The 14,313-nt window shown below is 41.1% G+C and overlaps 1 protein-coding gene across 1 annotated transcript in view; it reads left to right on the plus strand.

Moving 5' to 3' along the window:
- Positions 1-1,772: 1,772 nt before the first annotated feature.
- Positions 1,773-14,313, plus strand: part of obscnb (obscurin, cytoskeletal calmodulin and titin-interacting RhoGEF b) — a gene marked incomplete at its 3' end in the record, with an annotated part of 61,973 nt that continues 49,432 nt past the window's right edge. Inside the window, exons 1-16 of the mRNA XM_020595880.1 lie at positions 1,773-1,985; positions 2,499-3,585; positions 5,499-5,768; positions 5,960-6,220; positions 7,007-7,312; positions 7,403-7,669; positions 7,791-7,897; positions 10,339-10,507; positions 10,674-10,949; positions 11,045-11,326; positions 11,490-11,759; positions 12,195-12,476; positions 12,718-12,999; positions 13,178-13,453; positions 13,538-13,807; positions 13,981-14,247. Coding sequence (XP_020451536.1) covers positions 2,508-3,585; positions 5,499-5,768; positions 5,960-6,220; positions 7,007-7,312; positions 7,403-7,669; positions 7,791-7,897; positions 10,339-10,507; positions 10,674-10,949; positions 11,045-11,326; positions 11,490-11,759; positions 12,195-12,476; positions 12,718-12,999; positions 13,178-13,453; positions 13,538-13,807; positions 13,981-14,247 — 4,663 coding nt within the window. The remainder of the gene's footprint in view (positions 1,986-2,498; positions 3,586-5,498; positions 5,769-5,959; positions 6,221-7,006; positions 7,313-7,402; positions 7,670-7,790; positions 7,898-10,338; positions 10,508-10,673; positions 10,950-11,044; positions 11,327-11,489; positions 11,760-12,194; positions 12,477-12,717; positions 13,000-13,177; positions 13,454-13,537; positions 13,808-13,980; positions 14,248-14,313) is intronic.

The following is a 14,313-nucleotide window of genomic DNA, read 5'->3' on the forward strand; positions in this document are numbered from 1 at the left end:
ATAAGTGTTTGTGCATCAAGAACTGTAAAGAGCAGAAGAAGGGGGAGATAGAGACAGATACTCAAAAGAGTTATCTATTCATTTCTTGTAATTTTTCTTTTTCTCTATATACTTTCAACCAAACACAGTAGCCAGAATAGGATGAAGTAGGTGCAACCAGTAACAGTGGATTAATGTCTGCTAGAGTTTCAGGCAGTTTAAATCAGGGTCCAGGCGACCTGCTGCTGTCAGTCATTGGCACTGGGGAAAAGTCCACACGGGAAGAGACCAAGAAAACAGAATAGGGAAGAAAGAGCAAAACCTATATGTGGAAGATATGGTCCACTTGAAGAGGAAGGTTACTCAGAAAATGAACAGTCACACTGAAGAAATAATCAGTGAGCAAAAAGGCAAAAGGCTATAACCACAAATATTTCATTGTTTTTATTTAGATAAAGCGTTTTGACAAACAGTTTGCCAGTGCACACTGGTTGGTCCACCCAAAACAGAAAAGGCCTGAAAATAAAAATGTACTTTAAAGGTACACTGACAGTCTGATTTGAGGAGTGGTATAACTTCTTCTCTGTGACTTGGCATTAATTCTAGTGTAGCTGAAGTAGAAGCCTTCCTTACACCTGAAAAAGTGCACCAAAAATATTCAACTCAGAATCAGAATCAGCTTTATTGACCAGGTGTGTTGGACACACGAGGAGTTTGACTGGTACAGTGGCTCTCAATGTGTACATATGTATCAACTCCACCTGTATTCTAAGATACAACTGTGCTGAAATTGGTAACTTCGTGGTAGGGATAAAACTCTTTAACTGCTTCGCGCAGTGACTGTGTTCCTGTTGTTGGGCAAGAACTGCCATGCACAAGTGAACTTCACACCCAGCCACTTCACATTTAAAAATGGCTCATCCCCAAGCTCATCTTTCTCTAAAACTTGATCCAAAAGATCAAGTGGCAAGAGATTAATTTGTGGTTCATAAAGCTTTACATACAAAAAAAGTTCAAAAGCACAAATGAAGCAATTAGACCTTAAAAACAAGAGTAGAAATAAAAACATAAAAGACAGATAGGATGGAAATCACATTCCATAGGCCTAAACGACAGGATTATGACCATTATATTTGACTTATTATATGACCAGTTACATATAGCCTAATAGTGTTGCTACTGTAAGTTTCCACTAGGTGAAAAACATTTGAATAGTAATACTGAGTAGGGTATTATAAACTGTCTGCAGCAGTGTGCAGCCCAACAGAGACCAGTTCAGTCTCCCCAACTTCACCAGGCCATCTCCTACCTCCACAGTCTATTTTGGAGAGGAGGCTGCGCCAAAGTAGGCACGTCAGCTATTTGGCATCATGAGGTAACGGAGAAGAAAGAAAAACTAAGTCTAGTCAAGCGCCCACCGCAGGAGACTGGGGGATATTCCACCATCCTGGATTTACCGCTGTTTCAAGGATATCTGAGCATAAAGAAGACATTTTGACATTCTCGCACTGATAGTGGAGCAGGATATCATCCGGGAATCTTACGGCCAGCTGGTGTTTAGACCTACATGATTTTTACCTGAGTGGCTGAAGACGCAAGGTGAAAAAGTAATACTAGGCCAAATGTATAACAGCACTTAATGTTACGTTAATAATTATAGGCAGAAAGCTACATAACTAGGCCTAAACCTTCACACCTGAAATGGTTTACCGTCTTAATTGCTGCCTTGACACAGCTTCCAGTTTCGGTTAAGATCAAGTTGTTTGTAATTATAAGCTTGGGTGCGCCAATTTTCACAGATTTACAAACCGCAAAATTAAGTTCAAGTATAATTTTAAAGGTGTTTTCTTTAGAATTAATACACAGAGAAATGTTTTTGAAGTGGGAGCTTTATCAAACAGCTGATATCCCTTTCGCTTCTACAAATGGCAGTGGACAGAGACAGGGCCTGACAGCTGAGGTTATTTTTGGAACAGGCGGTTCAGTCGACAGGGGTGATAAAATAGGCGAATGTCACTCACTGAAAGGCACTTATATGCTCTATTTGACCTTGTTACAGGAGAATCTGTTTGTTGTTGTTTTGTTAAACCAGCTTCCTGTTGTCTGCATGGGAAGTTAAGTAATGAGTGTCTTAAGAGCCAGGACGGGTGTGTCGACTGATACTGTTAAAGCTATAAATATGCCAGTCTGATCTGTGGATATATGTCTATTTTCATAACAAAACTTATTTATAGAGTACAGATAGCAAACTGGTATATGTCACTATGGTTTTGGGTGCATTTAACAGAATTTATTTGTGTTTGGTTAGGAGGTGACTCACAACTTCTTATTGTTCTTCCTGATGTTATTAAATGCAATTGCAACACTGACATTTCAACTGTACCCAAATTAGTATTTGAAAAACCGTCTAATTAGCCAGTAGCATACAGCATTATTTTGTTGCCAGCTATGAGAAAAGGTTGGATTTGACAAATGTTATGTCTTGTAATTCCTTGCCTTTTATTATGTTGTAAATATAGGGACAAACAATGGATCAAAACTTGTTTGGAGGAGTCCCCAGGTTTCTCACTCGTCCAAAGGCATTCTCCGTTTATGCAGGCAAAGAAGCCACACTCAGCTGCACTATTGTAGGTAGCCCAACCCCACTGATCACCTGGGAGAAGGGCAAGCTCAAGCTGACATCCGGGGGCCGCTTCAAGACGGTGGAGGATGGAGATGTGTACCGCCTGACCATCTATGACTTAACACTGGAGGATAGTGGACAGTATATGTGCCGGGCCAAAAACAGTGTTGGGGAAGCTTATGCAGCTGTGACACTTAAAGTGGCCCTGCCAGCAGATATAGGTCAGAAGGCCCCTGTTTTTATGGTGAAGCCTTCCTCTACACGTGTATGTTTGGGAGGTGATGTTGCTTTCCACTGCCGGGTTGCAGCTTACCCAGAGGCCAACTTCGACTGGGAGAAGGATGGGCGCTATTTGGGGGAGACAAACCGCATCAAAATTGTTTCTGATAGTGACAGCAGCACCTTAAAGATTCAGACTGTACGTAAACTGGATAGCGGCACCTACACCTGCAAGGCCCAGAACACTGCTGGCCGTGCACAAGCTGCAGCAGCTCTGGTTGTAGAAGCTCAGGATTCCCACCACTTGGCTGCAGATAAGAGCACCTCCCTCCTCTCTCAGCTACAAAAGCGCAAAGAGGAAATGAAGAAGGACATCTCTGTCTATCGCACAGAAGAAAGCAGTTCATCAATTGTTTCTTCTTCCTCAGCCAAGACCACAGATGGTTTGAGTCTGGAACACGAGCTCAGGGTGTCTGCGCTGGCAAAGCTGCCAAAAGGTGTGTTCACCCGTACCTGCACAGTGACTGAGGGCAAACATGCAAAACTCAGCTGCTTTGTGACGGGCCATCCTAAACCGCACACTATCTGGAGAAAGGATGGGACAAACATCAGCGAGGGCCGTAGGCACATGATTTATGAGGACCAAGCCGAGAACTTCATCCTCAAGATCCTGTACTGCAAGCAGAGTGATAATGGTCTCTACACCTGCAACGCAACCAATCTGGTTGGGCAAATGTACAGTGCTGTGTTGGTCACAGTCAAAGGTAAGCCTTTAATGTGACCAAATCCTAAGAACAATGATACATCCAGTGAAAGGACACCACCTTTACCAACATTTATTTTTATAAACCACATTTGAAATAATCTCAGTGAAGTGGGCTGCATTGTCTATCAGCACATATGCTATCATAGAGTCTAGACACCTTCATGCCCAAAACATTTACAGGGGTTAAAGGATAAGGTTGGCTTTATTCTATATTTTGTAATGTAAACAAATCCCATGAAAAGCCTAAAACAACACACCGTCTTTCTGTGGCACTCAGGCCCTAGGCCCACTCACTCTTACTGAAGATGTGACTCTTAAGTACAAGTTACAAATGCACAGTTTTACTTTTAAAGAGCTGAGTAATGTCTTAACAACCTGTATAAATCTACAACTCAACAGCTTCATCCCTTGGTTCAGTTTCTTCCCCAGAGTGGATATAGCAGTGGTGCCAAAGTGCTCCTAAGTGAGTGACCATCTTAGCAACTGTGAACTACTCACTGGCAGAAAATAGATGCAACACAACACCTTCCTTCAGAGGATGAGCCAAAATTCAACATTACTGTGAAACACTACACACATTTTGAGGTTAAATGAAGTACAGTGACTTGGACAACACGTAGCACTACAGTTGCCTACAATTAGATTATTCCACTAATAAATTCAATAGCTTATTCCCCTGCCAAAGACTTTCATTTATATTGCCATTTACAACACGAGTGATCCACACCACTGTACTGGGTGACATGTCCCTTCATTACAATGAGCGTATGCACTGTAGTTTATTTTGGAGGAAATTACACATGCGCCATCCCTGTATTATAAATACTCATTAGAGCACTAAATGTGAATTAATGTGCAGCTGAAAATAGTCTCAGTGACCAGTTACTATTTATTTCTGTTTGAGTAACGCTTGCTTAAGATTACAGTGTCCAGCTATGTTAAACTTCATTCAGTCTAATAATAGGGGCTGTGCCATTGATCTGCCGCCTCATCGTAGGTGCAGAAAACTGGATACTTCCCAATGTTTGCCTCACAATTTGTTAGTTTTCTGGAGTTAAATTTGGTGGTTATTTATCAATTTCACAATAAATCCATAAAACACATCGCTGTATAAAAAAATACTATAACCTATAAAAGCACGTCATTTGCCATACTAAATAAATAAAGATTGTTAGCATTTGGTCCATTCAACATACAATAGGTCCGCAGCCAGACTTTAAGTGCAGATGTTGTGGCATGCACCATAACCACTTGGCTATCAGGGTGTTCAAAATATTGTAAATATTACATTTGTTAAGTGGATACTTTGACTGATGTAATAAACCCCATCGACCTCTCACAGAGAATGTGTACAAGATATAATCCAGTGTTGAAATTGTGGGTATAGTGAAGCACTTTTGAAACCTGTAGTTTATTAAGTGAAATCATGCAAATCGAATCAATATTAGTAACATTTCTGCCATTATTTTCATAGTTATTAAATTAATATGTTAGCTATTTAACTTCAGAAATTATTATACTTACTGTACAAGCATTTCCTAAAGATTATCAGATGTTTTTGTTTGATTTCTTACTTTCCAAAAACCTGGGTTTTCCTTTTCCAGGTTTCACAGTTTATTTCAGTCACTATACTGTCAGAAATTTAAACTAAATGTTATGCAAATGTGTAAAAAATAACTATTGTGGGTGCTGTAGTTACACAGATTAAATGCTCAGTGTAATGGATTTCCTCTCAACTAGGATTTGATTTTAGCATTGCCTTATACTGAGATGACTGGAAAATAAATGTATAACATTCATAAAGTGACTGACAGTATTGTAAAGTATATGCTGTAATTTGTAGACTGGCATATGCAAAACCGTTAATTTGGTTGTGTAACGTGAAGATTCTGCTGTTTTTCACCGTGTCAGAGCCTACGGTGCCATTCAAGAGGAAGCTGCAGGATGTGGAGGTGCAAGAAAAAACATCAGCCACACTCATGTGTGAGGTGCCTTTTATTGCCACCCAGACCAATTGGTTCATGGAGGAAACGAAGCTGGCACAAAATGCCAAATATCGCATGGATGATGAGGGCACCCTGCGTAGTCTCACTATACACAATGTCACCACCAATGATGATGGTGTTTATATCTGTGAGATGAAAGAGGGAAGCCGCACTGTCGCCGAGCTCACTGTCCTAGGTATGAGAAATTTCTGTCTTTAACACTTGTTTATTGTTAAATATTTTGTGTAGATAGCAAAAGGCTATATTATTAGTTATTAATATAATTTATGGGCTGCTAAAATTAAAGAAAATATTAGATTTAATTCACAGCACAATTATTCCTTCCTTTTTGAAATTATGTAACATCGACATATTTTCTTATCCCAGGCAACATTACCAAGAAGCTTCCACGGAGGACAATAGTTCCTGTCAGTGACACCGTCATCTTCTGTGTGGAACTGGAGCATCCCTGCCCAGATGTTTACTGGACCCGCAAAGGGGAGAAGCTGAAGGAGGACTCTCGTATTTCCATTGCCTGCACAAACAGACAGTACACACTCACAATTAGAGATTGCCAGGCAGATGACTCAGGAGAAGTGGCTTTTGTGGCTGGAGACTGCAAGACATCCACTCAATTCTCTGTCACTGGTGAGGATGACTCTAAAAATACTATTATTTTTTGGCCTGATTGAAAACATATGCATAAGGTTTAGGTTCAGAATTTAAGTTTTAAATTACAAATAACTAAATATGCCAATATTTTGGGTGCTTATCCTTTAATTGCACTGCAGTCATTCGATTGTTGCCTTTTGAAACTAAATATAAAACATTTAATGGATTAGACAAAATAATGTAAACTTAATGTAAATGATTAACTATGAAATAACCTTGCAATTACAAACACTATAGCAAAGATTGGTTGTTTGCCAAATAGCAACATTTATTAAATGTAAAAGAGGAGCAAAATGCAGTACTTTGATGAGTTTTCAAAACAAGATAGACAATTCAGATGGACATTTTAGGGGTGATCATCCTTTCTCACCTCGAAATAAGTGGCAAAGGAGTGTTAAAAATGTAGGTGCTCTTCAGGATAAGTAAAGCACATGCTCTTGATTTGAAATAGGTTGGTCTCCAGCCATGTTGCAACACAACAGTATGCTCTATGGACTGCCTTGGGTTAGTTTCCCTTAAACTGAACTTCTTATAAACTTGATATGAATTCTTATATCTGTGATGCCTACTGTACTCCGTTTTATAGCACTGAGTCCAGGGTGATTCGGCATCATAATAATTAGGCAAGACAAGAGTGATCATCAACTGTGAAAGTAAAACACAGGATGTCACAACAATCTTTTTGTTGATACCACTTTACAGTCAGTCAGTACTTATCTGATCTGATACACAGCCTGACTATTATTACTCTTTCTGCTCTAGCTGCAAGGAAGCATCCTCCTGATCCCCCAGTCGATGCTGTGGTACACAACAAGACTGACTCATCTATCACCATTCGGTGGTCTCCACCCGACAGCGATCGCCCAGTGCCTATCAAGAGCTACGTTGTGGATAGGAGGAAGGTTGGCACTCAGAAATGGCAGAGGTGCAACATTGGGGAAACCATTGTTGAAACAGAGATCACCATCTGCAGCTTCAGTGAAGAAGCCAGCTACCAATTTCGTATCTCTGCGATTAATGACTTTGGCCAGAGTCCCTACCTGGAGATGCCTGGAAGCTTCTACCTTGGTAAGGCTGATGTGTATGTGACATTTCTCATTCATGTCTACTGTGTGTGCTGTTGCTATATGTTCTTCTGTTGTGTGTGGTTACCTCCAGAACCCGCTGCAGAAATCACAAAAGGCCTGATGAACAGCACTGCCGTCTGTGGCGAGGAGCTCTCTATCTCCGTGGAGCTGTCTGCTGTTTGTTCTGGCTTCTGGTCACTAAATGGCCGCCTCCTGCGCAGTGGAGCTGACTACCTCATCACCAGGTCCAAGAGCACTCACACCCTGCTCATCCGTGTTGTGACCATGGAAATGAATGGAGCTGAAGTCAAGTTTGTGGGTGGAGGTTCACAAAGCAGTTGCATCCTAACTGTGAAAGGTATGCACTTGATCATAGCCATTTATATTGATGATATTGTAGTATATTTGCATTTCTGTATTAAAAGTTAGATTTGTAGATGTTCTTTGATATTTACTGTAATTTTTACCATCATTTTCAGCCCTTCCTGTCAGGTTCACTAAGAAGCCAGATCAGATTGAGGTGGTGACCTGTAGTGCCCAAGCCACTGCTCAGCTGACTGCTGAAGTGTCGGATTACAATACACAGGTTTGTGATGAAAATGCACATAGCTCCCAGCATTTACTTTTTTTTTGCTTTTACAGATGAATGTATTTTTAACTTTACAAGTACATGACGTACAAGTGCTGTAATTTTTGTAATTGAGAATCAAGCATGTTTTTGATGAGCCCTTAACTGCATATACAGTGGGTATGGAAAGTATTCAGACCCCCTTAAATTTTTCACTCTGTGTTATATTGCAGCCATATGCTAAAATCATTTAAGTTCTTTTTTTTTTCCTCATTAATGTACACGCAGCACCCCATATTGACAGAAACAGAATTTTTGACATTTTTGCAGATTTATTTAAAAAAAAACTGAAATATCACATGGTCATAAGTATTCAGACCCTTTGCTCAGTATTTAGTAGAAGCACCCTTTTGAGCTAATACAGCCATGAGTCTTTTTGGGAATGATGCAACAAGTTTTTCACACCTGCATTTGGGGATCCTCTGCCATTCCTCCTTGCAGATCCTCTCCAGTGCTGTCAGGTTGGATGGTAAACGTTGGTGGACAGCCATTTTCAGGTCTCTCCAGAGATGCTCAATGGGGTTTAAGTCAGGGCTCTGGCTGGGCCATTCAAGAACAGTCACAGAGTTGTTGTAAAGCCACTCCTTCATTATTTTAGCTGTGTGCTTAGGGTCATTGTCTTGTTGGAAGGTGAACCTTCGGCCCAGTCTGAGGTCCTGAGCACTCTGGAGAAGGTTTTCGTCCAGGATATCCCTGTACTTGGCCGCATTCATCCTTCCCTCGAGTGCAACCAGTCATCCTGTCCCTGCAGCTGAAAAACACCCCCATAGCATGATGCTGCCACCACCATGCTTCACTGTCGGGACTGTATTGGACAGGTGATGAGCAGTGCCTGGTTTTCTCCACACATACCACTTAGAATTAAGGCCAAAAAGTTCTATCTTGATCTCATCAGACCAGAGAATCTTATTTCTCACCATCTTGGAGTCCTTCAGGTGTTTTTTAGCAAACTCCATGCAGGCTTTCATGTGTCTTGCACTGAGGAGAGGCTTCCGTCGGGCCACTCTGCCATAAAGCCCCGACTGGTGGAGGGCTGCAGTGATGGTTGACTTTCTACAACTTTCTCCCATCTCCCGACTGCATCTCTGGAGCTCAGCCACAGTCATCTTTGGGTCCTTCTGTACCTCTCTCACCAAGGCTCTTCTCCCCCGATAGCTCAGTTTGGCCGGACGGCCAGCTCTAGGAAGGGTTCTGAGCGTCCCAAACATCTTCCATTTAAGGATTATGGAGGCCACTGTGCTCTTAGGAACCTTAAGTGCAGCAGAAAGTTTTTTGTAACCTTGGCCAGATCTGTGCCTTGCCACAATTCTGTCTCTGAGCTCTTCAGGCAGTTCCTTTGACCTCATGATTCTCATTTGCTCTGACATGCACTGTGAGCTGTAGGGTCTTATATAGACAGGTGTGTGGCTTTCCTAATCACGTCCAATCAGTATAATCAAACACAGCTGGACTCAAATGAAGGTGTAGAACCATCTCAGGGATGATCAGAAGAAATGGACAGCACCTAAGTTAAATATATGAGTGTCACAGCAAAGGGTCTGAATACTTATGACCATGTGATATTTCAGTTTTTCTTTTTTAATAAATCTGCAAAAAAAAGAACTTAAATGATTTTAGCATATGGCTGCAATATAACAAAGAGTGAAAAATTTAAGGGGGTCTGAATACTTTCCGTACCCACTGTAACTACATATTTAATGGCCTTTATAAATGGCAAAAGATATCCAAAGAATATTCCATTAAAGTTTGCTGTGACCATGGACGGATCCAGGGGGTGGCCAGGGGTGGCACTGACTGCCCCCAGAATTTGAGTCGAAATGTAATGCTCATCAGTGATAAATGAAAAACATGACAATTTGTTGCCTTAAATACAGCTAACATTTTTCTGGTATATTATATAAATGATTTAAAATTAAAATCGGTCAAATGTTATATTATCCATGTAGCATGAAATTTGCATTTATTTGTCTTCACCTAGGTTGGGGGGCTGGACCACTGTGCAGCAATGAAGCCCCCAGCCAGGAGTAAATAAGCCAAAGTTAGCCAAAAAATAAAAGCACTGTGTGTGTCTCATTTTTACACAGAATAAGTAATTTTGATTCTTATAGCTAGATAACTACTACTTTGGAAAAAATTTCTGCATTGTTGATGAAGCTAGTAGGGTGTATGCATAAGGAAATGACATGCCACAACCACCTACAGTCATCAATATTATTTTAACATTGCTCAAAATTGTCAGAGACTTTTGCATTTGAGTACTTGTCAACACTAGTACTTGTGAATGGTAATGCTACAATAACTGTGGCTCTGCTTGAGTAGAATATTCACATACTCTTTTAACGCCAGCACTCTCTTTACCATGCCTTTTATGACAGTTTGTTCTGTGTTTAATTTTTCAGGTGGTTTGGATGAAGAACGGACAGGAGGTGAAAATGGGCAAAAAGTACGAGTATGTCATCAGTGACCACAAGAGGATCTTGATGGTGCACAATGTTACAGAGGAAGATGTGGGCATCTACGAGTGTGTTTTACCTGATGACAGAATGTCTATTCAACTCACTCTTAAAGGTACCCTTATCAAAATAATTAGCACATGTACCATTTCCAATTTTACTCTATCACAGAGGAAAATCAACAGTCTGTCTGCCATTGATTGTCTGAAATTGTGTTGAACTTATCCGCAAATATTAAATAAACAAGTGAAAACTTAATTTCCATCTATTTTTTTTCTAAGATGAACCTGCTAAGTTTCTGAATAAAGCCAGAGGTCCCATGGGACTGTCATCATCCCTTAAAGGAGATCTTGAGCTGAGCTGTGAGGTATCTCCAGCCAGCGCAGCTGTTGTGTGGAAAAAAGACCAAGTGGAGATCACTGAGGACCAAAGAACCACCATCATCTCTAAAGGGATTCAAAGGAAACTCATCATCAAGAATGCCATGAAAAGTGATGAAGGACATTACTCCTGTGAGACAGCAGCAGACAAAGTCACATTCCAGGTCAAGGTGAAAGGTAAGAACGTACAGTGATTTTTTTTTTTTTTAGTACTATTAAAGACATGACTGCACACCACAGATATACATTTCTTTACCTTACATTTATCTCAGAATCTCCAGCCCTAGCTGCCTTCTCCAACAAGGAAAAGATCCAGAGGGAAGTGAAAGCCACCCTTTCCCAGAAGGCAACTCTGAGTTGCAGTGTTTTGGAATGCAATACAGAGGTGAAATGGTATAAAGATGGCAAGCTGTTGGTATCCAGTAAGACAATATACCCAGAATCAAAAGGCAGTACTCGTCAGCTGGTGATTGAAAAGGTGGAGAAGAGCGATGCTGGAGAGTACACCTGTGAAGCTGGAGTGGATAGGGTGATCTTTAGGATGTCTGTGTCAGGTAGGACTGCTTGGTTGAAATTTTAATTATTATATAGTCTGTTCACATGCTTAAAATGATGCTATGAAGTATGTGTCAGTTATGATTCTAGTATGTTTCAGTCATTTGTTGTCTTAACAGGTTCTCATAACAACACTGTGTTTCTCCTTGATGTTATTCTCAGAGGCAGCTTTCTTCAACAAGGAGTCAGTCCAGAAGGAGGTGAAAGCCACTCTCTCCCAGAAGGCCATTTTAAGCTGTGAGGTAGTGGATTCCAAGACAGAGGTGAAGTGGTACAAGGATGGCAAACTGCTGACTTCCAGTAAGGCAATCCATGTAGAGTCGAAGGGCAAGAGCCGCCAGCTGGTGATGGACAGCGTGGAGAGGAGAGATGCTGGAGAATACATCTGTGAGGCTGGGACTGAGAAGTTGGTCTTTAAATTACAAGTGGAAGGTAATAATTTACAAATCAAGATGATTAAAAAGAACCTGTCAATCATTGGCCGACTTTACAGTTCAAATGTAGTTTGACCTTTGTTTTGTTGGCTTGTGTAAATCAGTTAGAATGGTTGTGCAATGTTTCATATATACAGGGAAAAAGTTCTTAATCTGGCATCTCAGTAAAGTCGTATGCACTTTAATAAAGTGTGTGTGTCCCCCAGTCGTATGCGCTTTAATAAAGTGTGTGTGTCCCCCAGTCATACGCGCTTTAATAAAGTGTGTGTGTCCCCCAGTCATACGCGCTTTAACAAAGTGTGTGGCTCTGTTAAGTTTGCTTGCCTTTGTGCAGTTCATTTAGGGTGGTGTTTGTGTTATGGCTTGAGAGTCAAATCCTGTTTCGGTTTGGTAATTGTACTGCCACTATACTCCTTTACCGTTATTCCTACAGAAGCACCGGCTAAATCCGCTTTCCTCAACAAAGAGTCTGTGCAGCAGGAAGTGAAAGCTGCTCTCTCTCAGAAAGCCACCCTGAGCTGTGAGGTAGTCGATAGCCTGACACCAGTGAAATGGTACAAGGATGGCAAGCTGCTGAGTCCCAGCAGAATGGTTCACTTGGAATCAAAGGGCAAGATTCGTCAACTGGTGATCGACAGTGTGGAGAAGAGAGATGCTGGAGATTACATATGTGAAGTGGGAACTGAGAAATTAACATTTAAACTACAGGTGACAGGTATATGTCAGAGGGATACGATTTGTGCTAAACTAGAACTGTATGTTTGTTTGCCTGTATGAAGTTTACAAGTGAATTAGAGCTAAATTGCAGTGGAGGGTTTGAATTTTTAATCTTGCTTTAATGCTGTTTTTGGTTATTTTTTGTGTTTCTGTTATGTAATTTATATAGCTGGAAAGCACTGTTTGCTGGTATCAGCTGTTGTGTATTTATCCACCATTTTCCACTATTACCTGTTCAGAGATTCAACCCACATCAGCCTTCTCCAACAAGGAGTTTGTCCAAAAGGAGGTGAAAGCCACTCTCTCTCAGAAGGCTGTTTTAAGCTGTGAAGTAGCTGATGCCAAGACAGAGGTGAAGTGGTACAAGGACGGCAAACTGCTGACCTCCAGTAAGACAGTCCATGCAGAGTCAAAGGGCAAGAGCCGCCAGCTGGTAATGGACAGTGTGGAGAGGAGAGATGCTGGAGAATACATCTGTGAGGCTGGGACTGAGAAGTTGGCTTATAAGATGCAGGTGGCAGGTAAGAGAAAAATATGTTGGAAGTGTTTTCCTAAAGTGTGCGTGTGAATTTTTGTTATTTGTGTCCTGTTTAATAATTATTTTCATTGTGACTAATAGGTTTTGACTGTGTCTGTTTTTCGGCTTGACTGATATGTTGTTTTTTTTTGCTTATATACATATAATCATTTTTTCTGCAGAAGCCCCAACTGGCTTTTCTAACAAGGAGTCAGTCCAGAAAGTGGTGAACGCTACTCTTTCTCAAAAAGCTGCTTTGAGCTGTGAGGTTTCTGATTCCAAGACAGAGGTGAGGTGGTACAAGGATGGCAAGCCACTGACTTCCAGCAGAGCAGTCCACATGGAGTCAAAGGGCAAGAGTCGTGAGCTGGTGATTGAGGAAATTGAGAATAAGGATGCTGGGGAGTACACATGTGAGGCTGGAACAGAGAAGCTGGTATTTAAGGTGCAGGTAACAGGTAAAATATATTTTATATGTTCATTTTGACACAGTATTTGTAACTCTATGCACAAAACATTTACACGTGTTTTTGTATCTGTAGATGCTGCTGTCAAGTTCCAGAAGAAGGCTGTGAAAGACACATGTGTTCAAACAGGTGAAAACATTGTTTTGACCGCTGAGCTGACCGTAGAGAGTGGGAATGTGAAATGGTTTAGAGACGGTGTGGAGCTTAAGGAGGGTCGCAAGTATGAAATGACAAAAGAGGGTCGCTCTCGTACCCTGATGGTAAAATCCACCGAAGTCAAAGACAGTGGATTGTACTGTTGTCAAACTGCCGATGACAAGATGGAATTCAAAGCTCAAGTTAAAGGTAAGTCATATACTCATTGAATTTAAAAATGCACCACTCACAATACAGGTGGTGCGTTTTTAGATTCCGTGAGTATATAAAAGTTTATAACAAAATACATAATGAAATGTGCAGCTGCTGTGTGGCTCTCTGCAGATGCCAGATTTTGTTTTGATGTCTAACCTCCATTTCAGAATCAGCTTTGAAGTTTGTTGTCCCCTTGACATCTGTTTCTGTGGAGCTGGGAGGTATACTCAGCCTGGTGTGTGAACTAAATCGAGCCTCAGGGGATGTTGTCTGGCATCACGATGGTCGTGAGATAAAACCTGGAGGCAGGTACTGTATCAGGACAGATGGTGCTAAGCGGGTTCTCACTGTGACTGGTATGACTAAGGGAGATGAAGGTGAATACAGCTGTGAATGTAGAAATGACAAGACCTCTGCTAAAGTTTCCTCAAAAGGTAATTAACCATTAATCAGTGTCAAGCTCAAAAGCTCATTTTCAGGGTAGAACCTTTTTTATTACA

This window comes from Monopterus albus, unplaced genomic scaffold, assembly GCF_001952655.1.
Source record: "Monopterus albus unplaced genomic scaffold, M_albus_1.0 scaffold28.1, whole genome shotgun sequence".
Lineage (NCBI taxonomy): Eukaryota > Metazoa > Chordata > Actinopteri > Synbranchiformes > Synbranchidae > Monopterus > Monopterus albus.